This window comes from Tribolium castaneum, chromosome 3 (assembly GCF_031307605.1).
Source record: "Tribolium castaneum strain GA2 chromosome 3, icTriCast1.1, whole genome shotgun sequence".
Lineage (NCBI taxonomy): Eukaryota > Metazoa > Arthropoda > Insecta > Coleoptera > Tenebrionidae > Tribolium > Tribolium castaneum.
The window spans coordinates 21,180,990-21,201,868 of NC_087396.1; the positions used below are offsets into that span (position 1 = coordinate 21,180,990).

At 38.1% G+C, this 20,879-nt stretch overlaps 8 protein-coding genes across 11 annotated transcripts; 4 read left to right on the forward strand and 4 right to left on the reverse strand.

The window, feature by feature from the left end:
- Nucleotides 1-6: 6 nt before the first annotated feature.
- Nucleotides 7-2,337, forward strand: LOC135265753 (uncharacterized protein). 3 transcript variants are annotated; one of them, XM_064355893.1, is made up of 8 exons: nucleotides 7-458; nucleotides 530-685; nucleotides 738-890; nucleotides 1,056-1,164; nucleotides 1,251-1,652; nucleotides 1,702-1,906; nucleotides 1,955-2,054; nucleotides 2,101-2,337. In XM_064355893.1, exons 1-8 carry the CDS (start codon nucleotides 258-260, stop codon nucleotides 2,266-2,268), a joined length of 1,494 nt encoding a protein of 497 aa, XP_064211963.1. In that variant the 5' UTR covers nucleotides 7-257; the 3' UTR covers nucleotides 2,269-2,337. The 3 variants fall into 3 exon arrangements, with proteins under 3 accessions (XP_064211963.1, XP_064211964.1, XP_064211962.1); XM_064355894.1 differs by lacking the exon at nucleotides 1,056-1,164 and adding an exon at nucleotides 943-1,024 and having other exon boundaries at nucleotides 258-458; nucleotides 527-685; XM_064355892.1 differs by having other exon boundaries at nucleotides 258-458; nucleotides 527-685.
- Nucleotides 2,338-3,541: 1,204 nt separating this feature from the next.
- LOC662681 (lysine-specific histone demethylase 1A) lies at nucleotides 3,542-6,914 on the forward strand. The gene is made up of 3 exons (XM_015981534.2): nucleotides 3,542-3,949; nucleotides 4,001-4,829; nucleotides 6,639-6,914. The coding sequence occupies exons 1-3, from the start codon at nucleotides 3,574-3,576 to the stop codon at nucleotides 6,877-6,879; spliced, it is 1,446 nt and encodes a 481-aa protein (XP_015837020.2). The 5' UTR covers nucleotides 3,542-3,573; the 3' UTR covers nucleotides 6,880-6,914.
- Nucleotides 6,915-9,110: 2,196 nt separating this feature from the next.
- LOC662648 (spermine oxidase) lies at nucleotides 9,111-10,728 on the reverse strand. The gene is made up of 2 exons (XM_008197217.3): nucleotides 10,230-10,728; nucleotides 9,111-10,179 (listed from the first exon to the last, which is right to left on the reverse strand). Exons 1-2 carry the CDS (start codon nucleotides 10,673-10,675, stop codon nucleotides 9,198-9,200), a joined length of 1,428 nt encoding a protein of 475 aa, XP_008195439.3. The 5' UTR covers nucleotides 10,676-10,728; the 3' UTR covers nucleotides 9,111-9,197.
- A 264-nt stretch (nucleotides 10,729-10,992) lies between these two features.
- Nucleotides 10,993-12,567, reverse strand: LOC662614 (spermine oxidase). Its single transcript, XM_968700.4, has 2 exons — nucleotides 12,134-12,567; nucleotides 10,993-12,088 (listed from the first exon to the last, which is right to left on the reverse strand). The coding sequence occupies exons 1-2, from the start codon at nucleotides 12,565-12,567 to the stop codon at nucleotides 11,083-11,085; spliced, it is 1,440 nt and encodes a 479-aa protein (XP_973793.1). The 3' UTR covers nucleotides 10,993-11,082.
- Nucleotides 12,556-14,197, reverse strand: LOC135265603 (spermine oxidase-like). The gene is made up of 2 exons (XM_064355380.1): nucleotides 13,715-14,197; nucleotides 12,556-13,659 (listed from the first exon to the last, which is right to left on the reverse strand). Exons 1-2 carry the CDS (start codon nucleotides 14,173-14,175, stop codon nucleotides 12,651-12,653), a joined length of 1,470 nt encoding a protein of 489 aa, XP_064211450.1. The 5' UTR covers nucleotides 14,176-14,197; the 3' UTR covers nucleotides 12,556-12,650.
- Nucleotides 14,198-14,225: 28 nt separating this feature from the next.
- LOC662554 (spermine oxidase) lies at nucleotides 14,226-16,007 on the reverse strand. Its single transcript, XM_968644.5, has 3 exons — nucleotides 15,488-16,007; nucleotides 14,651-15,439; nucleotides 14,226-14,498 (listed from the first exon to the last, which is right to left on the reverse strand). Exons 1-3 carry the CDS (start codon nucleotides 15,919-15,921, stop codon nucleotides 14,264-14,266), a joined length of 1,458 nt encoding a protein of 485 aa, XP_973737.3. The 5' UTR covers nucleotides 15,922-16,007; the 3' UTR covers nucleotides 14,226-14,263.
- A 661-nt stretch (nucleotides 16,008-16,668) lies between these two features.
- On the forward strand, nucleotides 16,669-18,309 carry LOC107398165 (uncharacterized). Its single transcript, XM_064355311.1, has 3 exons — nucleotides 16,669-16,704; nucleotides 16,813-17,150; nucleotides 17,206-18,309. Exons 1-3 carry the CDS (start codon nucleotides 16,669-16,671, stop codon nucleotides 18,212-18,214), a joined length of 1,383 nt encoding a protein of 460 aa, XP_064211381.1. The 3' UTR covers nucleotides 18,215-18,309.
- On the forward strand, nucleotides 18,238-20,760 carry LOC100142357 (spermine oxidase-like). 2 transcript variants are annotated; one of them, XM_008197216.3, is made up of 3 exons: nucleotides 18,238-18,645; nucleotides 18,700-18,731; nucleotides 18,777-20,760. In XM_008197216.3, exons 1-3 carry the CDS (start codon nucleotides 18,298-18,300, stop codon nucleotides 19,777-19,779), a joined length of 1,383 nt encoding a protein of 460 aa, XP_008195438.2. In that variant the 5' UTR covers nucleotides 18,238-18,297; the 3' UTR covers nucleotides 19,780-20,760. The 2 variants fall into 2 exon arrangements, with proteins under 2 accessions (XP_008195438.2, XP_001813632.2); XM_001813580.4 differs by having other exon boundaries at nucleotides 18,238-18,731.
- Nucleotides 20,761-20,879: the final 119 nt, after the last annotated feature.

The following is a 20,879-nucleotide window of genomic DNA, read 5'->3' on the forward strand; positions in this document are numbered from 1 at the left end:
TTGACTAACTTCACACCATAGTCACCACAACCAAAAAAATAAGTATTTCCGGCCTTATCCAATTTTCCGACAATTTCATCGTATTTTTTGGGCAAAATGTGTGATTTTGAGTCGACGCGACCTAATTGTGTTGTACATAACCACTTTTTTGAGTGGTTGCTCCCATGCCTAGCTTCACGTCGTTGATAAAAAATAACTTCGCTCCTGTCAGGCTTATTGTGATTTTGGCAAATATCGTGTTATTTTGAATTAATTTGATGTTAATTATGTCGGAGATTATTGATGTCGACACTGCTGAGAGCAGCGGCACCGAAAACCACGTGAAAAAGTACGAAATCTCGGCAAGTTTGAAGGAAAAACTCCGGGAGCTTCCCGAGGCGCTGGCTTACATCAGACTTTTGGAAAAACAGATAAGGAAGCAGAAGAAAAAGCTGAGAAAACTCCGTGCGAAATTGAAGGTTTGTGGCCCACGTTGGCACGGGAAAATTTGTTTACCGCATTGGCCGTGAGTAATTGAGTTTGACAGCAGGTGAAGCGTCATGACGTCGGCACGCAAACCGAGACCAAAAGCATCATTGAGGAGATAACTGAAGCGGCGGAATTAGCAACGCAAAACCAGGGTTTCGTGTACGATGAGGCCTCAGGGATGTATTACGATTCGAATTCGGGTTATTATTACAATGCGGTAGTTGTTTCGCTCCGTGTTTTATTTTTTTGTGACAAAAAGTTCAATTTAGGAGTACGGGTTGTACTACGAGCCGAATACAGGCACCTACATGACCTACAAGCAAGAGACGAACACGTACGAGTTTCATTCGCGCGTGCACGTACCGCGGGAGATTCAAAAAGAAGTTGTTAAACGAAAAAAGAAAAGTAAGGATGAGTCAAAAGTGAGTGCTCCCCCGGTTTGTGTGACTTAATTCGAGTTGAGGCTACTTTTAGGTAAACATTTCTTCCGATTTGGAGCATCTAACGAGTTGCTTCAATTTTTTGACCATTAATAAACTTCGTACTTATGCTTCGGGTACGTATCAGTAAAACAATGTTATTTCTAGGCCTCGAAATGCGCCAAATTGGACAACGATACGTCACAAGCGGAAACGGAAGAGGGGGAGTGTTCCGGGAGTAGTACCACCGATGACGACACTAATTCTGACACAAGTGGTACTTTTTTTTATTTTTTTGTGTAGTTTTGTCATTTTAATATTTCTATCGTTGCTAAAATAGTAAAAAAAATGTTTTTATTAAAGATATTTCAAAACCGTGGCCACCTTGCATGCGAATAATCGTGGAACAGTCGCAAGTGCCTAAAATCAAACTTGGTTCCTTGCACATTGTGACGATTGAAGGTGGTACCTTGGGTCGGGAGGGGAACCACTCAATTGTCCTCCCTGACATAAACATAAGCAAAAGTCACTTGAAATTCACCTACGACCAGGAAAAAAGCACTTATTACGCGACTGACTTGGGTTCACGTAATGGTACCATTTTGAACGGCAAAAGAATGAGTACCTCAAAGCAAGAGAGCGACGCTCTGGAGGTACCACACGGGAGCCGAATCCAAGTGGGTTCTGTGGTACTTTTATGTCACGTCCATGACGGGTACAAAACTTGCGGTCATTGTGAACCCGGCCTGGTTCAAAGTACCGAAAGTACGACTGTTTTTCCCCCAATTTTTCGTAATTACATACAATATTCTAGAAAAAATTGAGGTCGTGTCGAAAGCCACAAAGAGCGATCAACACAAAAGTGAGCTGAAAAAGTTGCGTAAAAAATTCGGGGTGAGTCTTTACGAGGAAAGTGGGACCAAGTTAGCGTCCGGTTATACCGACCGGGCGCAAAAACGGCGCGAAACTGTCGGCAGTCAAAATCCGCATGAGAAAACCGAAGTTGCGTCCTTGGACGAGTCAGTGATTTTTTGTCTGCGGGTTTTGGGTTAATTGTTGATTTTTAGATCAATTTCGGCCAAAAATAAGGGGTTCAAAATGTTGGAGAAAATGGGCTGGAAGGAGGGCCAGTCGTTGGGGAAGGACAGTCAAGGGTTGTTGGAACCAGTGAGTTTGGGGATTTCTGGTTTGTTTTTTCGTAATTGGGTTTTAGGTCAAGTTGGTATCGAATCCGGGGACGTCCGGGATGGGGAGTGGTGGGGATAATGCAGTTGTGGAGCAGTACGATAAAAATAAACAAATTATATGGAAGAAGACACAGGAGAGGTTTAAGAAGTTGCCAACGACTACTGTTTCCGAAGTTTTTGAATTGTCGGATTGATGTTTGTGGTTTTTGATAGTTAATTTGTTGTAAATATTTTCCTAAATAAATTATTTTTTGATATATGAATGTGTATTTTATTTCAATTTCGCACCATAATTCTGAAGAATCCTAATAAAAAAAAATAAAAGCAGTGATACAATTATTCGCAAATATATCTAAACCAAATTCTGGCGCCTTTTACAATTTTTAATTGGGAAATAAGTCATCCACTAGTGCAAAGGCACGATTCACAGCATAATTTTCAGTAAAAAATAATTATTTAGTTTTGATATTGTGTGTCGCGCCAGAAAGCCGGGATTGGAGACAAATCCCGGTCGTTAGTGACGTCACTTTGAATGTTATGCCGCTGCCGGGATTGGAGTGAAAACTCCAATATAACGATAAAATATGAATGGATTATTTTTTCCTCTCAGTCATACACTGATTGATGATAATATACGTTGCAATTTTGCACGAATTCATTGATATGAACTAGAAATTACTGGTACAGAAAACAAATAAATTACTCACAAATTAATTGTTAAAAAAGTTGTAAATAGGTATTTTAGAATATATTTTTTATACATAATATTTTTTTTCTGATTGATTGCAAAATGCATTCATTTGTAATCCTTTGAAGCAATTTATTATTGAAATAACAAATAAACCTTGGTTTTTACTGAAAGTTAAACTAAAACAATAACAATATCTTTATTCATTTGTGCGTAATTTATTTATCAGAAGAAATAAATCTAAGAAAACGTATTTAAATAATGCATTTATTTTAAACCTTTATTCTCTGACCATTACAAATAATTTATTAATTGTTAGTTATTATTACATTATTATAAAAAAAATACAACCTGAAATTTGGTCATATTTGGGATAATTTTCTCGTACAAAACATGATTCTAAATACATAACAACTTTTTTTATGAGATTCCTTTGCCATGCTATTGACTTCCAAAAAATTGACGAAATATGTGACAGAGTTTTAGAAAACTGTTATTGAAATAACTAATCCAGTTTTTTTTAAATAAATAATTATAAAAAATGGTCAAACTTACTAAAATTCGTATTAGAAACTATACTTCTAGTTTTCTATCCGAAAAAAAAAATTCAAATTTTGGATCTGATCTCAGAATTAGTAATACTAATAACAGTGAAATGCTCCAAAAATAACTTAAAACATCCATTTCTGGTGTCGCTCAGTTTATTACACTTCACGTTTCCTCACCATCTCAAAAATGAGGCAATATTTTTATCAAACAAGCCAAAAGGTTACCGATAAATCATTCCCCAGTTTGTAACCTTCCACACAAAATGTTGGCCGTTTTTTTCCTCTTCTTGTGTGTGAGTGCCTCAACCCAAGGCACCCCTTCCATCATCATAATCGGAGCCGGCCCTGCAGGAATCGCCGCCGCTTCGAAACTTTTCGAAAACTCCTTCACAAACTTACTAATCCTCGAAGCCGAAAACCGAATCGGGGGCCGAATAAACTCGGTCAAACTCGGCGAAAAATACGTCGATTTGGGGGCTGAGTACTGCCACGGCCAAAAGGGCAACATCGTCTACGAACTGGTCAAAGACTTGAACGTTCTGGCGCCCATTTCTAGCCACTTTAAGCCGGCCCTGTACTACTCGAACGGGTCCAGATTGCAGGACTCCTTCACCGAGGAGCTCCAAGCCATTATTTTAGGTACATATACAAGTAGTAAATAATTATTAGTGGTCATCATGAACGGTTTAGGTTACGATGATTTCGAGACCAATTCGAATTTTTCCGGGCGCAGTGTGGGCGAGGTTTTCACGTCGAGATACAACGCCACAATTATGAAAAAGTATGAAGGCGACGCGGAAAAAATCAAATTATTAAAAGAAGCACTTAGACTGGCTGAGAAAGTGTCACTGATGATTGATGGTGCGTTTTCCTGGCTCGAAACTTCGCCAGTGAAACACTACGTGAGGAGCGAGGGACACCAGTTGCTAGTCTGGCAAGGGCTAGGCTATCGCACCATTTTACAAGTCTTGATGGGGGAATTCCCCGACCAAAAATCCCCAATCAGGGAAAAAATTCGACTAAACTCGCCCATTACGCAAATACGTTACCACAATTCGAGCAAAATTGTTGTAACCACAACTAATGGGAGTTACGAGGCCGATCATGTCATTTTCACCCCTTCCGTGGGGGTTCTGAAGCGCGAAAAAGACACCCTGTTCCAACCCCCCCTCCCTGAACAAAAATTACAAGCGATTGAGGCGCTTGGTATTGCAGGTGTTATGAAAATTGTTCTACATTTTGAGAACGAGTGGTGGGGGGATCAAGACTCGATTTTTACTTTTTTGTGGGGTGAGGAGGATTTAGGGAATTTGATGGGGGAGTTGAAGTGGGTGCAAAGTGTGGCACTTGTGGCCAAAGTTCCGGGGAATCCCGGCGTTTTAGTGGCATGGGTCACTGGCGGGTTAATCCCCGAAATGGAAAAAATGTCAGAAGATGATTTGTTGAAGGGGTGTGTTTTTCTCTTGGAGAAGTTTCTAGGGAGGGATTACAACATCACGACTCCTGATAAAATTCTAAAGTGAGAAATTATATTTCAATTGTAGTATTTATTATACGAGATGATAAGATTTTATTTTATCTCCGAGAGCGGTTGAGAAGATAATGGTGAATTTTATCGTCGCATAGAATACAAAATTTTATTCCATCTTCAATTATTTCGATTGTTTTTTTTTTAATTATTTATTTATAAACGTAAAAAAATTCAACAATGAAAAAACGTCAAAAATGGAAGAACAACCTGCGAGCGAAAACAGCCTTAAAATGCTCATTATTTAAAAAAAAAATCTTTTAAAATTCTGTAGATCTGAGTGACTGAAAGAATGAGAAACTAAGAAACTATAGAAATGCCAAGTAAGAACATTAAGGAATTGGAAAACTGAAATTATAAGACAATGAAACAACGAAAAACTGAAAAATTTTGGAAAAAAATATAAAATATAAGAAATTAAGGAACAAAAAGCTGAAATACTGAAAATAAACTTAAAAACTGTGACTGAAACACTAAGAAACAATGAAACTGAAAGACTGGAAGCCTGTGAACATAAAAAATAAAAAAAATGTTAAAAGTTGAATAACTTGAAAAAGTAGAATGGAACAAACAATTTTTTGTTTTTGTTTCTCAAAGATCATTAAATACATAATGATATAAAATAATAAAATAAATAATTAAATAAAAATAAAAACATAACACAAATTTTAATCATTCAGTTTAGGTAATAACTGAAAAGATTTTTGTCCTAATTTGCGAATCTTGGGTTTTTGCTGAAAAACTTGCGAAATGTTTGAGTTTTTTATTCACGAACTAATTTCGGGATTCAATTTTTATCAAAAACAAATTGATCCAGAATTTATCCACGATTTTTGAACCCAAGTCTAATAGAAAACTTAAAATTTTCTTGGAAAACAGCGAAATTTCAAATGGTTTGACCGACATTTACAAAATAATCAAACAACAGTTTTTTGCTCAGTTGTAATCGCCTTATGATTGGTCTGTTTTACAGTTGGGAGTGCAATCTCCCTCCCATATCCAATGACAAACGCTTCAATCGCCTTGCAATTTTTTGTGCACTAGATAAACAAGTAGGAGGTGATTTTTACACATTTATTGGTCAATTACTCATTCCTGGGATTTCGCCTTAGATGCAAATAAAATGGTCGATTCTGCTTAGTTTTTGAAATAATTTGATTTTTTTGGACGAAAACATATTTTTTAAATTTATTGCACAAAAACTAAAAATCCTAGAAAAGTAGGACTTTCGCACAACTGATTAAAATCTCCACTGTTGTAACAAATTTTTAAAATCAAAATTAACAATTGACGAACACTGCAATTTTTTCACTTCTACGTAATTTTTTTTAATCTTTAGATGTAAAATAAAATAACTACGAAATCGAAAAATTTTAAACTAAATACTAATAAAAAATTTTTAAAAAATATTATTTTAAACTAACAGGTTAACACAACTGTAGGATGTTTAAAATTTATTTAGAATTTAGGAATTTTGAAAAAATAAAAAAGGTGTCAAATATTTCCGTTTTTAACCAGACAAATTTGTTTCTAGTTTCAAGGACAGCTCTTAAAAATTGCGTGTTAATCCTTTGTCGCTCAAAATTTGCAATTTTTCTAAATAATACCGCTTGCAACGTTTTTATGCACAGTTTTAAATAGAAAGTATGTCAAATTTTCACTTTTAATTATTATTTATTTTTTGAAAAAAAAAATGGACAGTTATGCTCTCAGGTAGCATATTTCTCTGGACGATAAGATTTCATTTTACCATGAAAAAACGAGATAAAGTCTCATTAAAATTAATTTTTTGTGTTTGAGGTCGACTTGGCACACAAACGGCCACTTCAGGGGCACTTATTCGTACGAAAGGGCCGGTTTCGAGGGGGCCACCCGTTACCAGTCGCTTCTGGCAGCCCCTCTGGAGTCGCCGGAGGGCAAACCTGCGATTTTATTCGCTGGGGAAGCTTCAAATCCTGTTCATTATTCGACAGTTCACGGTGCGATTGAAAGCGGCTTTCGTGAAGCTTCACGTCTGATAAAGTTGTATCGTAAAAATTAATTTTGGGGTTGAATAAAGTGATAAATGAGTATAAACGAGCTTTTGTATTGTGTGTGGATGGCGACGTTGTACGATTTCTCTTACTCAGTGCTGGTGCATATGAAGATTGATTGCATAAAAAGACTAAATACGGTGGTGTGCAGTGCTTTATTGATAGCGTCTGGCCACTTAATAAACTTTAGCCTAGACTCTATACATCAAGTCGGTTCCGCTACCGCGCCAGCGACGCCTTTTGTAAACTTTCCGACTGGATTATAAACATATTATAAGCGAAAAGTGCATTAGAGCAAGCGGAACGAACAATCAATTTCGATTTGTGGGAGTTTGAAGCGATTATTACTACTGTTAAGTTACTGTACCACAGATTTTGGCCTCATTTATGGGGCAGACAGAAGTCGGAAAAAATTACGAGAGAGCAACTGCTATAATTTTTTGATTTTTTTTACTTGTATTCTATTTAATAAATCAGAACAATCAACTGTACCATTTACAGTTCTATACAAAAATGTACAAAGAGACAACTTCTTCTTCATGTAGACTATTATCAAATGAAAATCTCTCTAAAAGATCCTCTAGCTCGGTAGACCTATCAATTCTATAGGTTTCTCTGCATTTTTTGAAGCTCAGTTTTGTGAATTTCCTATCCAGGAGATCAAACGACACCATGGTAAAGCTAATTTAAAGCTATTTAACCAGTTTCTTTTTTCGGATATTCATCACTGGTGTTTGAATAAAAAAAAATTTTTTGCAAATTTTATTATTTTTGAAAAGTTAATAGAATATGTGTTAAATATTAGTCCTCTGGACGTTTAGTTCCTTAACGAACATTGTCCTTAATTAAAAAAAAATGTCTAATTTATGCTTAAATGAGTTCAAGAAAGAATTGTTCATTTTCTGCTGGATATGTACCAGAAATTGCAATAATAAAAATTCTTCTTGTATTTTAATCGATAAAAAAAGTTGCAAAAAATGCTCGAAATTTAATTTTTTAGCTTATTTTGTTCGACTTTAACTTATATTTTAATGAGAATAAAAAAAATTTTCAAAACAATCTCGTTTTTTTTAATTATGAGTTTTTCGCGATGTTTTTAGAGCAAATAATTATCTTATTTCAAAGTATTTTTCAGTAATTGTGTTATATGTAATATGTATGTAGTTTCTTTAGATTATTTTTAGATTATTAAAGACTACTGTCTTTAATAAAAAGTGGCTCAATTTTTGCAAAAATTTGAAATTAAATTTTGATTCGTTCAATCTGTTTTTTTAGAGACTTTTGGAAAGTTATAATTTCATTGAATTAAGCTAGAGTTTCTGTACATTATTTTCAATGGGTGCATACGCCCTGATGCACCAAAAACGCTTCCAAAAATTGTTAAAATATTTAAACAAATCTGTACAAAATTTAGGCCGAAAAAATTTTGTATACAAAAAATGTTACAATACAAATTTATATTGAACACCCTCTAATTTGTGCATTTTTTTGTTATACATATTGTTAATCATGTTTTTTTATAGTAGCTTTTACTAAAGCTTTGAAATAATACGTTCTCATTGGAAAAAGAACACATTTTTTTAATAACTAAAAAATAACCATAACATAAATACAACAAACACTGTTAATTTACATACAGTTGTCTAAGTAAATTTAAATAATAAAAAAAATTCTGGACGTAAAAAGGACTTCCTTGTTTTACTTTTTGAGAATCTTCCTATAATATTTTATTAATTAGTGGTAATAATTTATTTTTATTATAAGGAAAGCTAAATGGTATTTTTTGGACTATCACTCAAAAAAATACAATTTTTTGGCAACGTTTCGCTTTTAATTTAATCATTTCCAGACCGTCAATTGTTTTTTAAAACGCGTGGAAGATGATTAAATTAAATTCGAAACGTTGCCAGAAAATTTAAGTGTGTCTAAAAAACACCAACTGAGTACAAAATAAACAAATTTATTTATAGATGTGTATTGAAAAGAGTTCCAAATTAAAAAAAAAACAATTGTTCACTAAACTTTTATATTATTCTCTAAACAATTAAAATTGATGTTTGGGGCGGCCATGGCCCTCTGGATCCGCCCTTGCTCTTAGCAAGAAAGAAGGAATTTTATCAGCCTATCAATTTTTTGATTTTCATTTCTTTAAAACTTCTCTAATTTTGTAAAGTTCTTGATATGTTTCTTAATAGTTCTTGCTAGAACAGTTAATCATTGTTTTTGAATAAATACCTGACTCTAGAAATGGATTTATTTAAGATTTCTAAAAAAAACTTACAAAATAATTTAATGTTTTAGGAAATATAGTTTTTTATTTGAACAATTAAATTTTATTTGTATGGTTGTGAATGCGAATTATCCTTTCCGCCTCCCGATACCCCGTCTCAATAGCCCCATGAACGGTCTGAAAGTGCACAGGATGTGTCGCCTCCCCTGCAAACAAAACCACCGGCTTTCCCTCATTTAGCAAAGGCTCAGCTAGTTTCTCCTGATGCGAGAACCCCTTATTGTAAAACCCAACTCTCGTGAATGAATAAGTGCCGCCAAAATTAGGGTTTGTGCACCAATTCGATCTAAGAACATCCCCAATCTCGGTCACGTGGTATTTCCCGTTCAAAAACCGCTCCAAGACGAATTTAACCCCAATCTTGAAAACCTCCAATGGTAGTTTTTCAATTTCTGGAACCAAATCGCCCGTGATCCAGGCCACCCATACGTTGGAATTATGGGGGACTTTGAGGATGTAGCGGACTTGGGTCACCCATGGTTTGTCCCATATCAGCTTCAGGTCCTTCTGGCTCCAGAAAAATGCAAACGCTTGGTCGGAGTCCCCCCACCATTTTTGAGGGAAGTGCAGGAAGACTTTCATTACGCCTTCAAAACCGGTGGCTTCGACTGATTTTTGCTTGGCGATTGGTAGATTTGGAGTGAATAATTTGTGGCGTTTTAAAACACCAACAGATGGGGTGAAAATTGCATAATCGGCCGAATACGTCCGGTTATTTGATGCTAAAACTGTGACTGTGTTTTTGTCCCAATTGATTTGTTCGACTCTGGTTTTGAGACGAATTTTTTCGTCGATTGGTAAGCCGTCCATCATGATTTTGAGGACGGTCTTGTAGCCCCCTTTCCAGGTCAGGGCTTGGTTCCCCTCGCATTGGACATAGTCACAGTCAGCCGACACATTAAACCAGGAAAAGGCACCTTCGTGGATTAGAACGTAACCTTCCAGGAACCGCAACCCTTCGCTCAATAATGACTCAGTTTCGCTGTTTAAATGTTTGGGGAACAGTGTCGTATTGTATCTAGAATTAAATATAAATTCTCGCTGAAATAAAAAAACGAAAAAACTCACTTTTGGATAAACACGTCTCCCAAAGATTTTCCTTTAGTGTCATAGTTTTCGTTTTGGTCATATTTCAAATACACTTGTCTCAATTCTTCGATCAGATCGGGGTCGAGTCGTGAGCCGTTCGAGTAGTAGACATTGTTTTGAAGGGACCTTAAGCCTGGCTCAAGGACGTCCAAATCCTTTGCTAGATTATAGGCAACATTGCCTTTCTCTCCATGGCAGTATTGTGCCCCCAAATCAACAATTCCATCACTAAAGTGGACGGAATTTATTCGGCCACCAATTCGATCCTCAGCTTCGAGGATTTTAATGTCGTGGATTCCGTTTTGTAGAAGTTTTGTTGCTGCCGCTATTCCTGAAGGCCCAGCGCCGATTATAACAACGGAAGGATTTGCCAAAATACCAAAATTGAAGAAAGCAAGAAAAAATAAAACACACAAACGCGACATTTTTAATCTAATGATTTATCAAAACTGGTGAAATGTTTATTTGTACAAAATCGTGTGGCGAAATAAAGGTCATGTTATGTAATTTAATGAAAAAATAAAGTCAAAGAATTAAATTAAATTAAATTAAATAGTCTTGAATTTATTTACTGCGCTGTTAATAATTTAAAATACAAAAATATAAAAAATTCCGAACCGTTAAAAAAGAATATTAATGTTTCTAAGTACTTTCAAATTTTATTCATTTATCTTAAAGCGTGTAGTTCGAGTTCTAAAGGCAGGACCACATTATCAAATCTTCCGCTCAATGATTTATCAAAACCGATAAAATGTTTATTAATTTATTACAAAATTTCACTATAATGTATTGAAGGTCGTGTCATGTAATTTTGCTGATTAATAAAAACAAGTCAAAGAGTTTGAATAATTCGTCCAGCTTCCCGAAATCCCGTCTCAATTGCCCCATGAACGGTCGAATAATGAACCCCATTTGTGGCTTCCCCTGCAAACAACACCGCCGGCTTTCCCGAAACTCCCACCAAAGGCTCTCCCAGTTTTTCCTGGTGCGAGAACCCTTTTTCGTAAAATCCGGTTTTGGTGAACGAGTATACCCCCCGGAAATGTTCATTTGTGTACCATTTCGACGTCACAATTGCCTCAATCTCGGAAACGTTGTAATTTTTCCCGAGAAACTTGTCCAAGACGTAGACAAAACCCGCTTTCATTGTTTCTGGAGGAAGTTTCTCAAGTTCGGGGATTAAGTCTCCGCTGATCCACCAAACCCACACTTTGGGATTATGCGGAACTTTCAGGAAATCGGTCAATTGGGACACCCAAGGAATCCCGTTTTTGCTGGGTCCTGATGTGAACGAAGTGTTTTTCAAGTCGTTTTCGCTCCAGAGGAAGGAAAATTCGGTGTCGTTGTCAAGCCACCATTTTGTTCGGAACTGGACGAATGCTTTCATGACTCCAGCAAAACCGGTGGCTTTGATACTTTGCTGTTTCAAAGGCGGGAGAGGCGGATTAAATAAAGTTTTCTCGTGTTTTAAGACTCCAACGGATGGGGTGAAGATGACAAAATCGGCAGAGTACGATTTGTTATCAGAAGTGTAAACTGTGACAAGTTCGCTTTGGTTCCAATTGATTTGAGTTACTTTTGAATTCAAGTGGAGTTTGTCTTCGATTGAGTGTTTTTTCAAGAGAAAATCAAAAATCGTTTTGTAGCCAACTTTTTTCCAAACTAACATTTGGTGGCCTGGTGACTCCTGATAGTCCTTATCTATGGATAAATGCGACCAAGAAAATGCACCTTCAGCTGACGCAATATACGTTTCGGCATAACGTGGAAACTCCTTTAGCACAATCTTTAATTTCTCCTCATCATTTTTATATTTTTGAACTACAGTCGAGTTCAGTCTTGAAAATTCAAATTGCATTTGTTTCACCGAGTTATTGACTCACCTGTGGTAGAATAAATCTTCCAAAGACTTTCCCTTAGAATCAAAAGTCTCATTACTTTGTTTATTGTAGTAGTAAATAAGCGGTACTAACTCTTTCATTAGGGTAACATCGAGCTTAGTACCGTTTGAATAATAGACGTTTTGTGCAAAAAATTCATCGCTTGGTTCTAATAAATGTTGGGCGACTTCGTAAACGAAATTCCCCTCTTGTCCGTGGCAATACTCAGCCCCTAGTTCCACCAAACCATCTCCAAAACTAACAGTCCGGACCCTTCCCCCCAGTAAATTTTCCGCCTCCAGAATTGTCACATTTGTAACGTTATTATCCAAAAGTTTCGCAGTTGCGGCAATTCCGGAAGCCCCCGCTCCAACTACAATAACCGAAACTCCTTCCACACAATGGAAAATAATTAAAACAAGCCAAACAAACAACATATTTTACTAAACTCAAGCTCAAACTAATTACATAACGACTTGTTTGTGTTAGTTATCTTTATTGACCTCTAATCGTACAATTTCTAATTTTTATTTCGTGGATCGAGAATTCTTCGAGCCTCGCGATGGCCACTCTCGATAGCCCCATGCACTGTCGCAAAATGCACCGGATTTGTGGCCTCCCCAGCGAAAAACAGCCCTTCGAGCGGCTCCGCCAAGTCGTTCTGATACGACACCCCTTTCTGGTACAACCCGTTCCGGGTGAACGAATACGTCCCCCGGAAATTCTCATTAGTGACCCAACCAGACCTCAAAACTTCCCCTATTTCAGTAATGTTGTAATCCTTGCCGAGGAACTTCTCAAGGGTGAATCTCACCCCCTTTTTCAACGTCTCAATGGGCAATTGTTCAATCTCGGGGACCATCTCTCCCGAAATCCAGATCATCCAAACGTTGGTGTTGTGCCCAACTCGGGACAAGTCCAACAGCTGGGTAACCCACGATTTTCCGTTTTTCCGGGGACCTTCCGGGAAATTCTCACTTTTCAAGTCGTCATCACTCCAGAAAAAGGCGAAATACTTGTCATTGTCATCCCACCACTTGACCGGAAACCGCAAAAAAAGCTTAACAACTCCAGCAAAACCGATCGAATCGATGGCTTTGTGTTTCTTAGGCGGGAGAGAAGGGGTGAATAAGTCACTCCCGGCTTTCAAAACCCCAATTGAAGGAGTGAAAATCACATAATCGGCGGAGTAAACCTTGTCAGAAGTGTGGACTTTAATGGGTTTTTCCCCCCAGTTGATTTTCGTTACTTTAGAATTGAGGAACAATTTATCGTCTAAGGGCAGTTTTTCGTCCGGGTTGGGATAACTTTTCATCAGTATTTCAAGGACGGTTTTGTAACCCACCCCTTTCCAGACCAGTGTTTGGTTCCCGGGACACTCCAACCAATCGGAGTCGGCCGAAGCGTCAAACCATGAGAAGGAACCTTCAGAAATCAGGATTGAACGTTCGGCAAAATGCAACCCTTCTTTGAGCAGTTTCAATTTATTTTCGTCGCTTTTGTATTTTTCGACAAGGGTTGAATTGTATCTGAAACAGTAGTTTTTCGTTATTTTTACTCCAATATTTTTTTATTTAGTGGTACTTGTGCATGAAAACCTCCCCAATCGATTTCCCCCGAGTATCGTAATTCTCCTCCTTGTTTTCGCTCAAAATCAAGTCCTGCATCTCCCGCACGAACCCATGGTCCAGTTTAGACCCATTCGAGTAGTAAATCTCCCCATTGAGGTAATTAAAATTGGGCTCAAGCAAATCATAACCATTGACCAGCTCCTTGACGATGTTTCCCACCTCCCCATGACAATACTCAGCCCCTAGCTCAACCAACCCATCTCCAAACTTGACGGTGTTAATTCGCCCTCCAATGCGATTTTCGGCCTCCAAAACCGTGACATTGACCGAATGTTGCAAAAGTTTGGTCGCTGCAGCGATACCAGAAGGCCCGGCCCCGATAACAATCACCGAAAAATTGCCCAAAACTTTTCCAATACAAAACACGAGGAATAACACTAGACTCAAAGACATGTTGTCTTCCGAATAACTCATCACAACAAATAAAGGAATTTTGTGATAAGCTTATCGTAATAATTAATGTGTTTGTGGAATATTATTTTATTGATCAAAATTTACAAAATCAAGGATAAAGTGCGATAATGCGGTCGGCTTCACGTCGGCCCGATTCTATAGCCCCATGCACGGTGGAGTAATGGGTGGGATGGGTGGCCTCGCCTGCAAACAGTACCACACGGGTGGTGCCATGGGTCAAAGGCTCGGCCAGATGGTCCTGGTAGTGCACTTCCTCCTCGAAGAAGCCGTTTTTCTCGTAGGAATATGTGCCACGGAAGTTGGGATTGTTGTGCCAATCACTCCTAGAATTGTTCCATATAAGACGATTTCTATGCTTTTGTGTAAAATATAATTTGGTAATTTGGAAAAAATGTCTCTAAAATTTGCGTTTGCAAAATAATTAGATTAAATTCTTTATTTTACTAAAAAATTGTTAAGAATAAGAACAACTCACCATAAAACCTCCCCAGGCTCCGTAACATTATAATCCCGACCCAGAAACTTCCTAATCACAAACATGGACCCCTTTTTGACCACATCAAGCGACATCTTTTCCATTTCTGGAATCAACCCACCACTAACCCATCCAATCAAGACGTGCGGGTTCGATGGTACTTTAACCAACGCCACCAGGTTGGACACCCATGAAATACCATCTTTGCTGGGCCCCTCGTTAAACTCCTTCGTGATTCCCTCCAAATCCTTGCGATCCCACAGGAAGAAAAAAGTAGAATCGGAATCCTGCCACCACTTTTCAGGAAAATACAAAATAAGTTTGATAATCCCATCGAAGCCCATCGATTTGATGGCCTGCTGTTTACGGGGCGGTACCACCGGCTCGAACAAATCGTCATGGGTTAGCACACCCACCGATGGGGTGAAAATCACATGGTCGGCTTCGTGGGACGTCCCATCGGATAATTTCACCGAAGCTTTATCACCAGTCCAGGCGATTTTTGTCACCCTTTTGTTCAAGAATAATTTTTCTTCGATTGGGATTTTTAAACTGGGGTCTGGGTAACGTTTCAAAAGGACGTCCAGGATCATGTCGTAGCCTCGTTGCTTCCACACCATCATCTGGTCACCTTTCACAGCCCTGTAGTGCCTCCCGGAGGCTGGACGCGACCAATGGAAGGCGCCTTCATGCATCAGGATGGTGCTATGGGCGAACGTGAGCCCATCAGACGCCAGTTTGAAATTTTCAGGGTCATTTTTGTATTTTTCCAAAATTGTAGAGTTGTATCTGAAATTTTACTGAGTAACGAAAAATGGGCACAAACTGTTTTGGTACTTTTCCAAAAAGGCGTCCCCAAGGCTCAGTTCTTTACTCCTGGTGATGTCGTGGTCATAGCTTGAGACCACTTTTTGCAAATCTTGGGTTAGTTGGTTGTCGAGGTGGGAACCGTTCGAGTAGTACATTTTTGGGGTTGAGAAAAGCTGTGCATGCTCCAGGAGGTCCAAGTCTTTGACGGTGTCATAGACCACATTTTCCCCGTGGCAGTATTGCGCCCCCAGGTCAATGAAATTGTCGCCGAATTTTACCGTGTGAATGCGTCCCCCAATTCGATCTTCGGCCTCAAAAATCTTGAGGTTTGTGATCCCGTTTTCGAAAAGCTTCACAGCTGCGGAAATTCCCGAAACACCAGCACCGACTATAATCACTGAGGGCTTTTCGGCCAAAACTTGCGTCGTGAAGATGATTAACCAGAGCAGTCGTTGCTTCATTTTGGCTGATTTGTGAATGATCTTGTCGGAATTATCGCTGTTTGTTGGGAGCGTTATCAAAGAGTTTCGTCAAACGATAAAAATTTCGAAGCGGTGTCGCCGCAGCTGGATATTTATAATATTTATAGATATTTATAAAATTATGGCTCGTAAAAATTAAATATCATTTTATTATCTAGGAACGGGATTCGTGAGAAATAACGAACTGTGTGAGTAATTGCCGCCACCAGCTTGTACCCTTATTTTAGTCGGAAATGTGGAAATTGTAATTTGTCGTATCCTGTGCGGGGTTCGAGTTTGGTAGACGAGTAAAAACAAAGCAAATAATGCTGACCTAGAATTTCTGCAATGTGGATTGAATGCAATGACCGCCAGGTCGTATCTAGCAAACACCCGCTAAACTCATCCGTTATTTTAATAATTTTTGCTAAATTTTACGTCTGAGACGATTCGCTTTATTGCCCCGTAATTAAGCAACCTTCGGCTTTTTTCTCCAGCGGACAAGTTGTAATTTCAAACGTTTCGCCGAATATATAAAAATTAAATTGTAGAAAATGATATGTTGCTAACTTTGGGTGTCGTTTGTGGCTTACCACGACATGCATTTTCATGTTCTTAGTTCTTGAACTGATAAATCGCAAAAAATTCACTTCTTCGGTGTCCAGTGATTTGTGGTTTTCGCGTATCAACACTCTGTTGCAAAATGCGATGCATTTCATAAATTGGAACTACGAAGCGTTGAGCTAAATGAGCTTTAACGGCAATTTTCTTCACGGGAACGAGGTTCAAAAAATATTAAAAGTCCAAAAAAACTTTTATTTTTCCAAAACCCGACAAAAAACTATCCCTAAACACACTTTGCCATCACTTTTGCGGTGATTATTGTTGAAGCCGGGCCTTCTTTTGCAAAATTCGGTCAATGTCAAGGTTTTGGAGGCCGAAAATCGCATTGAAGGGCGAATTAACACCGTCAAGTTTAGAGATGGGTTGGTTGAGCTAGGGGCTGAGTATTGTCATGGGGAGGTGGGAAACATCGTCAAGGAGCTGGTCAATGGTTATGATTTGCTTGAGCCCAATTTTAATTACCTCAATGGGGAGATTTACTACTCGAATGGGTCTAAACTGGATCATGGGTTCGTGCGGGAGATGCAGGACTTAATTTTGAGCGAAAACAAGGAGGAGAATTACGATACTCGGGGGAAATCGATTGGGGAGGTTTTCATACACAAGTACTCCTAAATAAATAAATATTGGAGTAAAAATAACGAAAAACTACTGTTTCAGATACAATTCAACCCTTGTCGAAAAATACAAAAGCGACGAAAACAAATTGAAATTGCTCAAAGAAGGGTTGCATTTTGCCGAACGTTCAATCCTGATTTCTGAAGGTTCCTTCTCATGGTTTGACGCTTCGGCCGATTCCGATTGGTTGGAGTGTCCCGGGAACCAAACACTGGTCTGGAAAGGGGTGGGTTACAAAACCGTCCTTGAAATACTGATGAAAAGTTATCCCAACCCGGACGAAAAACTGCCCTTAGACGATAAATTGTTCCTCAATTCTAAAGTAACGAAAATCAACTGGGGGGAAAAACCCATCAAAGTGCATACTTCTGACAAGGTTTACTCCGCCGATTATGTGATTTTCACTCCTTCAATTGGGGTTTTGAAAGCCGGGAGTGACTTATTCACCCCTTCTCTCCCGCCTAAGAAACACAAAGCCATCGATTCGATCGGTTTTGCTGGAGTTGTTAAGCTTTTTTTGCGGTTTCCGGTCAAGTGGTGGGATGACAATGACAAATATTTCGCCTTTTTCTGGAGTGATGACGACTTGAAAAGTGAGAATTTCCCAGAAGGTCCCCGGAAAAACGGAAAATCGTGGGTTACCCAGCTGTTGGACTTGTCCCGAGTTGGGCACAACACCAACGTTTGGATGATCTGGATTTCGGGAGAGATGGTCCCCGAGATTGAACAATTGCCCATTGAGACGTTGAAAAAGGGGGTGAAATTCACCCTTGAGAAGTTCCTCGGCAAGGATTACAACATTACTGAAATAGGGGAAGTTTTGAGGTCGGGTTGGGTCACTAATGAGAATTTCCGGGGGACGTATTCGTTCACCCGGAACGGGTTGTACCAGAAAGGGGTGTCGTATCAGAACGACTTGGCGGAGCCGCTCGAAGGGCTGTTTTTCGCTGGGGAAGCCACAAATCCGGTGCATTTTGCGACAGTGCATGGGGCTATCGAGAGTGGCCATCGCGAGGCTCGAAGAATTCTTGATTCACGAAATAAAAATTAGAAATTGTACGATTAGAGGTCAATAAAGATAACTAACACAAACAAGTCGTTATGTAATTAGTTTGAGCTTGAGTTTAGTAAAATATGTTGTTTGTTTGGCTTGTTTTAATTATTTTCCATTGTGTGGAAGGAGTTTCGGTTATTGTAGTTGGAGCGGGGGCTTCCGGAATTGCCGCAACTGCGAAACTTTTGGATAATAACGTTACAAATGTGACAATTCTGGAGGCGGAAAATTTAATGGGGGGAAGGGTCTGGACTGTTAGTTTTGGAAATGGTTTGGTGGAACTAGGGGCTGAATATTGTACCGGACAAAAGGGGAATTTTGTTTACGAAGTTGCCCAACATTTATTAGAACCAAGTGAAGAATTATTTGCACATAACGTCTACTATTCAAACGGTACTAAGCTCGATGTTGCCCTAATGAATGAATTGGTACCGCTTATTTACGAATTTAATAAACAAAGTAATGAAACTTTTGATTCTAAGGGAAAGTCTTTGGAAGATTTATTCTACCACAGGTGAGTCAATAACTCGGTGAAACAAATTCAATTTGAATTTTCAAGACTGAACTCGACTGTGGTTCAAAAATACAAAAATGATGAGGAGAAATTAAGGATTGTGCTGAAAGAGTTTCCACGACATGCTGAAACGTACATTGCGCCAACTGAAGGTGCCTTCACTTGGTCGGATATATCTGTAGATAAGGACTACCAAGAGTGTGAAGGACACCCAATGGTTTGGAAAAAAGTGGGCTACAAAACGATTTTTGATTTTCTCTTGAAAAAACACTCAATCGAAGACAAACTCCACTTGAATTCAAAAGTGACTCAAATCAATTGGAACCAAAGCGAACTTGTCACAGTCTACACTTCTGATAACAAATCGTACTCTGCCGATTTTGTCATCTTCACCCCATCCGTTGGAGTCTTAAAACACGAGAAAACTTTATTTAATCCGCCTCTCCCGTCTTCAAAACAGCAAAGTATCAAAGCCACCGGTTTTGCTGGAGTCATGAAAGCATTCGTCCAGTTCCGAACAAAATGGTGGCTTGACAACGACACCGAATTTTCCTTCCTCTGGAGCGAGAACGACTTGAAAAACACTTCGTTCACATCAGGACCCAGCAAAAACGGGATTCCTTGGGTGTCCCAATTGACCGATTTCCTGAAAGTTCCGCATAATCCTAAAGTGTGGGTGTGGTGGATCAGCGGAGACTTAATCCACGAACTTGAGAAACTTCCTCCAGAAACAATGAAAGCGGGTTTTGTCTACGTCTTGGACAAGTTTCTCGGGAAAAATTACAACGTTTCTGAGATTGAGGCAATTGTGACGCCGAAATGGTACACAAATGAACATTTCCGGGGGGTTTACTCGTTCACCAAAACCGGATTTTACGAAAAAGGGTTCTCGCACCAGGAAAAACTGGGAGAGCCTTTGGTGGGAGTTTCGGGAAAGCCGGCGGTGTTGTTTGCAGGAGAAGCCACAAATCGGGTTCATTATGCGACCGTTCATGGGGCCATTGAGACGGGATTTCGGGAAGCTGGACGAATTATTCAAACTCTTTGACTTTGTTTTTTATTAATCAGCAAAAACTACATGACATGACCTTTATTACATCACATTCAAATTTTGTAACAAATTCATAAACATTTCATCAGTTTTGATAAATCCTTGAGCGGAAGATTTGATTATTTTACATTTTTTAGGAGAACCTATATTTAGAATGGAATTTTCTAAATTTACTTGACATATAATTGGTAAAACACAAATTAATGCTGAATAATTGAAAAAATTGTTTATCAGACAAATCTTTTTTTTTTCTCATTGATGAGCAAATACCGCATATTCATGGAGGCCCGGAGACTAAATCTGCCTAAGAAATAAAAAGTATTACTGTCTAGTTATAAATAATTAGATATTTTTTGTGTCTTTTTCGCAAAAAATTGCCTATTTTAATGTCTCCTTCCATAATATTCCTTCAATAATTTTTAACACAGTTTAACACTGAAAAAAAAACATCAGCTAATGCATTCGCACCCCGAATCTAGTACACCAAATTTCCGCAATTTTTTTTTGATTTCCTAATGATTTTTTCTGATTTTTCTATATCTTTCAGTTTTAGTATTTATTGAACAGACGGTATAAAAAAGTTTTTGTTCAGTCTACGTCAAGGATTTCTCCACTTTGTGATTTGTTTGAGTTTGCTTTCTTGATGTAATGTAAAATTTGCTATTTGAATAATAAATTTCTGGTCCATATAGAGAGGAAAATCTCCAGACTTAAAAGTAAATTGCTATCAGATCAATACGTTATTTATTTAGTTCCAATTTTTGATAATAACACCTAAAATAAAAGATCTAGCTCAAAATTATCTTTAATTTCACGATCTTAGCAAAGACGAAAGCAGTGTTTTTTAGATAGCAGTTAGTTTGGAAATTATTTTTTCTAATTAGTTTTTTGTCTTGCAGCGTAAAAATTTAAAAAGAAACTAAAGCATCAAATTGAAATGTATTTAGTACGATATAATAAAAATTAATTTGTTTTTTCCCTGTTAGAATTATTTTTCTGATTAGCAGTAAAATTTACTAACACACTCGGAGCCAGTTTCAGAATCAGAACTGGATTATGATTCAGGAATCTCTCGTATTTGGAGTAAAAATGTGATG

What these genes read in the sequence shown, in the direction of transcription:
- LOC135265753 (XM_064355892.1), top strand. Translation starts at nt 258, where the DNA reads ATGTTAATTATGTCGGAGATTATTGATGTCGACACTGCTGAGAGCAGC. An exon ending in AAAGTAAGGATGAGTCAAAA is followed by an intron (nt 891 to 1,055) that starts GTGAGTGCTCCC and finishes TGTTATTTCTAG; the next exon opens with GCCTCGAAATGCGCCAAATT. An exon ending in CCTGGTTCAAAGTACCGAAA is followed by an intron (nt 1,653 to 1,701) that starts GTACGACTGTTT and finishes ACAATATTCTAG; the next exon opens with AAAAAATTGAGGTCGTGTCG.
- LOC662681 (XM_015981534.2), top strand. Translation starts at nt 3,574, where the DNA reads ATGTTGGCCGTTTTTTTCCTCTTCTTGTGTGTGAGTGCCTCAACCCAA. An exon ending in GCTCCAAGCCATTATTTTAG is followed by an intron (nt 3,950 to 4,000) that starts GTACATATACAA and finishes TGAACGGTTTAG; the next exon opens with GTTACGATGATTTCGAGACC. An exon ending in ACTCCTGATAAAATTCTAAA is followed by an intron (nt 4,830 to 6,638) that starts GTGAGAAATTAT and finishes TTTGTGTTTGAG; the next exon opens with GTCGACTTGGCACACAAACG.
- LOC662648 (XM_008197217.3), bottom strand. Translation starts at nt 10,675, where the DNA reads ATGTCGCGTTTGTGTGTTTTATTTTTTCTTGCTTTCTTCAATTTTGGT. An exon ending in GGAGACGTGTTTATCCAAAA is followed by an intron (nt 10,180 to 10,229) that starts GTGAGTTTTTTC and finishes ATTTAATTCTAG; the next exon opens with ATACAATACGACACTGTTCC.
- LOC662614 (XM_968700.4), bottom strand. Translation starts at nt 12,567, where the DNA reads ATGTTGTTTGTTTGGCTTGTTTTAATTATTTTCCATTGTGTGGAAGGA. An exon ending in GAAGATTTATTCTACCACAG is followed by an intron (nt 12,089 to 12,133) that starts GTGAGTCAATAA and finishes TGAATTTTCAAG; the next exon opens with ACTGAACTCGACTGTAGTTC.
- LOC135265603 (XM_064355380.1), bottom strand. Translation starts at nt 14,175, where the DNA reads ATGAGTTATTCGGAAGACAACATGTCTTTGAGTCTAGTGTTATTCCTC. An exon ending in GGGGAGGTTTTCATGCACAA is followed by an intron (nt 13,660 to 13,714) that starts GTACCACTAAAT and finishes CTACTGTTTCAG; the next exon opens with ATACAATTCAACCCTTGTCG.
- LOC662554 (XM_968644.5), bottom strand. Translation starts at nt 15,921, where the DNA reads ATGAAGCAACGACTGCTCTGGTTAATCATCTTCACGACGCAAGTTTTG. An exon ending in GGGGACGCCTTTTTGGAAAA is followed by an intron (nt 15,440 to 15,487) that starts GTACCAAAACAG and finishes GTAAAATTTCAG; the next exon opens with ATACAACTCTACAATTTTGG. An exon ending in GAGCCTGGGGAGGTTTTATG is followed by an intron (nt 14,499 to 14,650) that starts GTGAGTTGTTCT and finishes GAACAATTCTAG; the next exon opens with GAGTGATTGGCACAACAATC.
- LOC107398165 (XM_064355311.1), top strand. Translation starts at nt 16,669, where the DNA reads ATGAGCTTTAACGGCAATTTTCTTCACGGGAACGAG. An exon ending in ATTTTCTTCACGGGAACGAG is followed by an intron (nt 16,705 to 16,812) that starts GTTCAAAAAATA and finishes TTATTGTTGAAG; the next exon opens with CCGGGCCTTCTTTTGCAAAA. An exon ending in GGGGAGGTTTTCATACACAA is followed by an intron (nt 17,151 to 17,205) that starts GTACTCCTAAAT and finishes CTACTGTTTCAG; the next exon opens with ATACAATTCAACCCTTGTCG.
- LOC100142357 (XM_001813580.4), top strand. Translation starts at nt 18,298, where the DNA reads ATGTTGTTTGTTTGGCTTGTTTTAATTATTTTCCATTGTGTGGAAGGA. An exon ending in GAAGATTTATTCTACCACAG is followed by an intron (nt 18,732 to 18,776) that starts GTGAGTCAATAA and finishes TGAATTTTCAAG; the next exon opens with ACTGAACTCGACTGTGGTTC.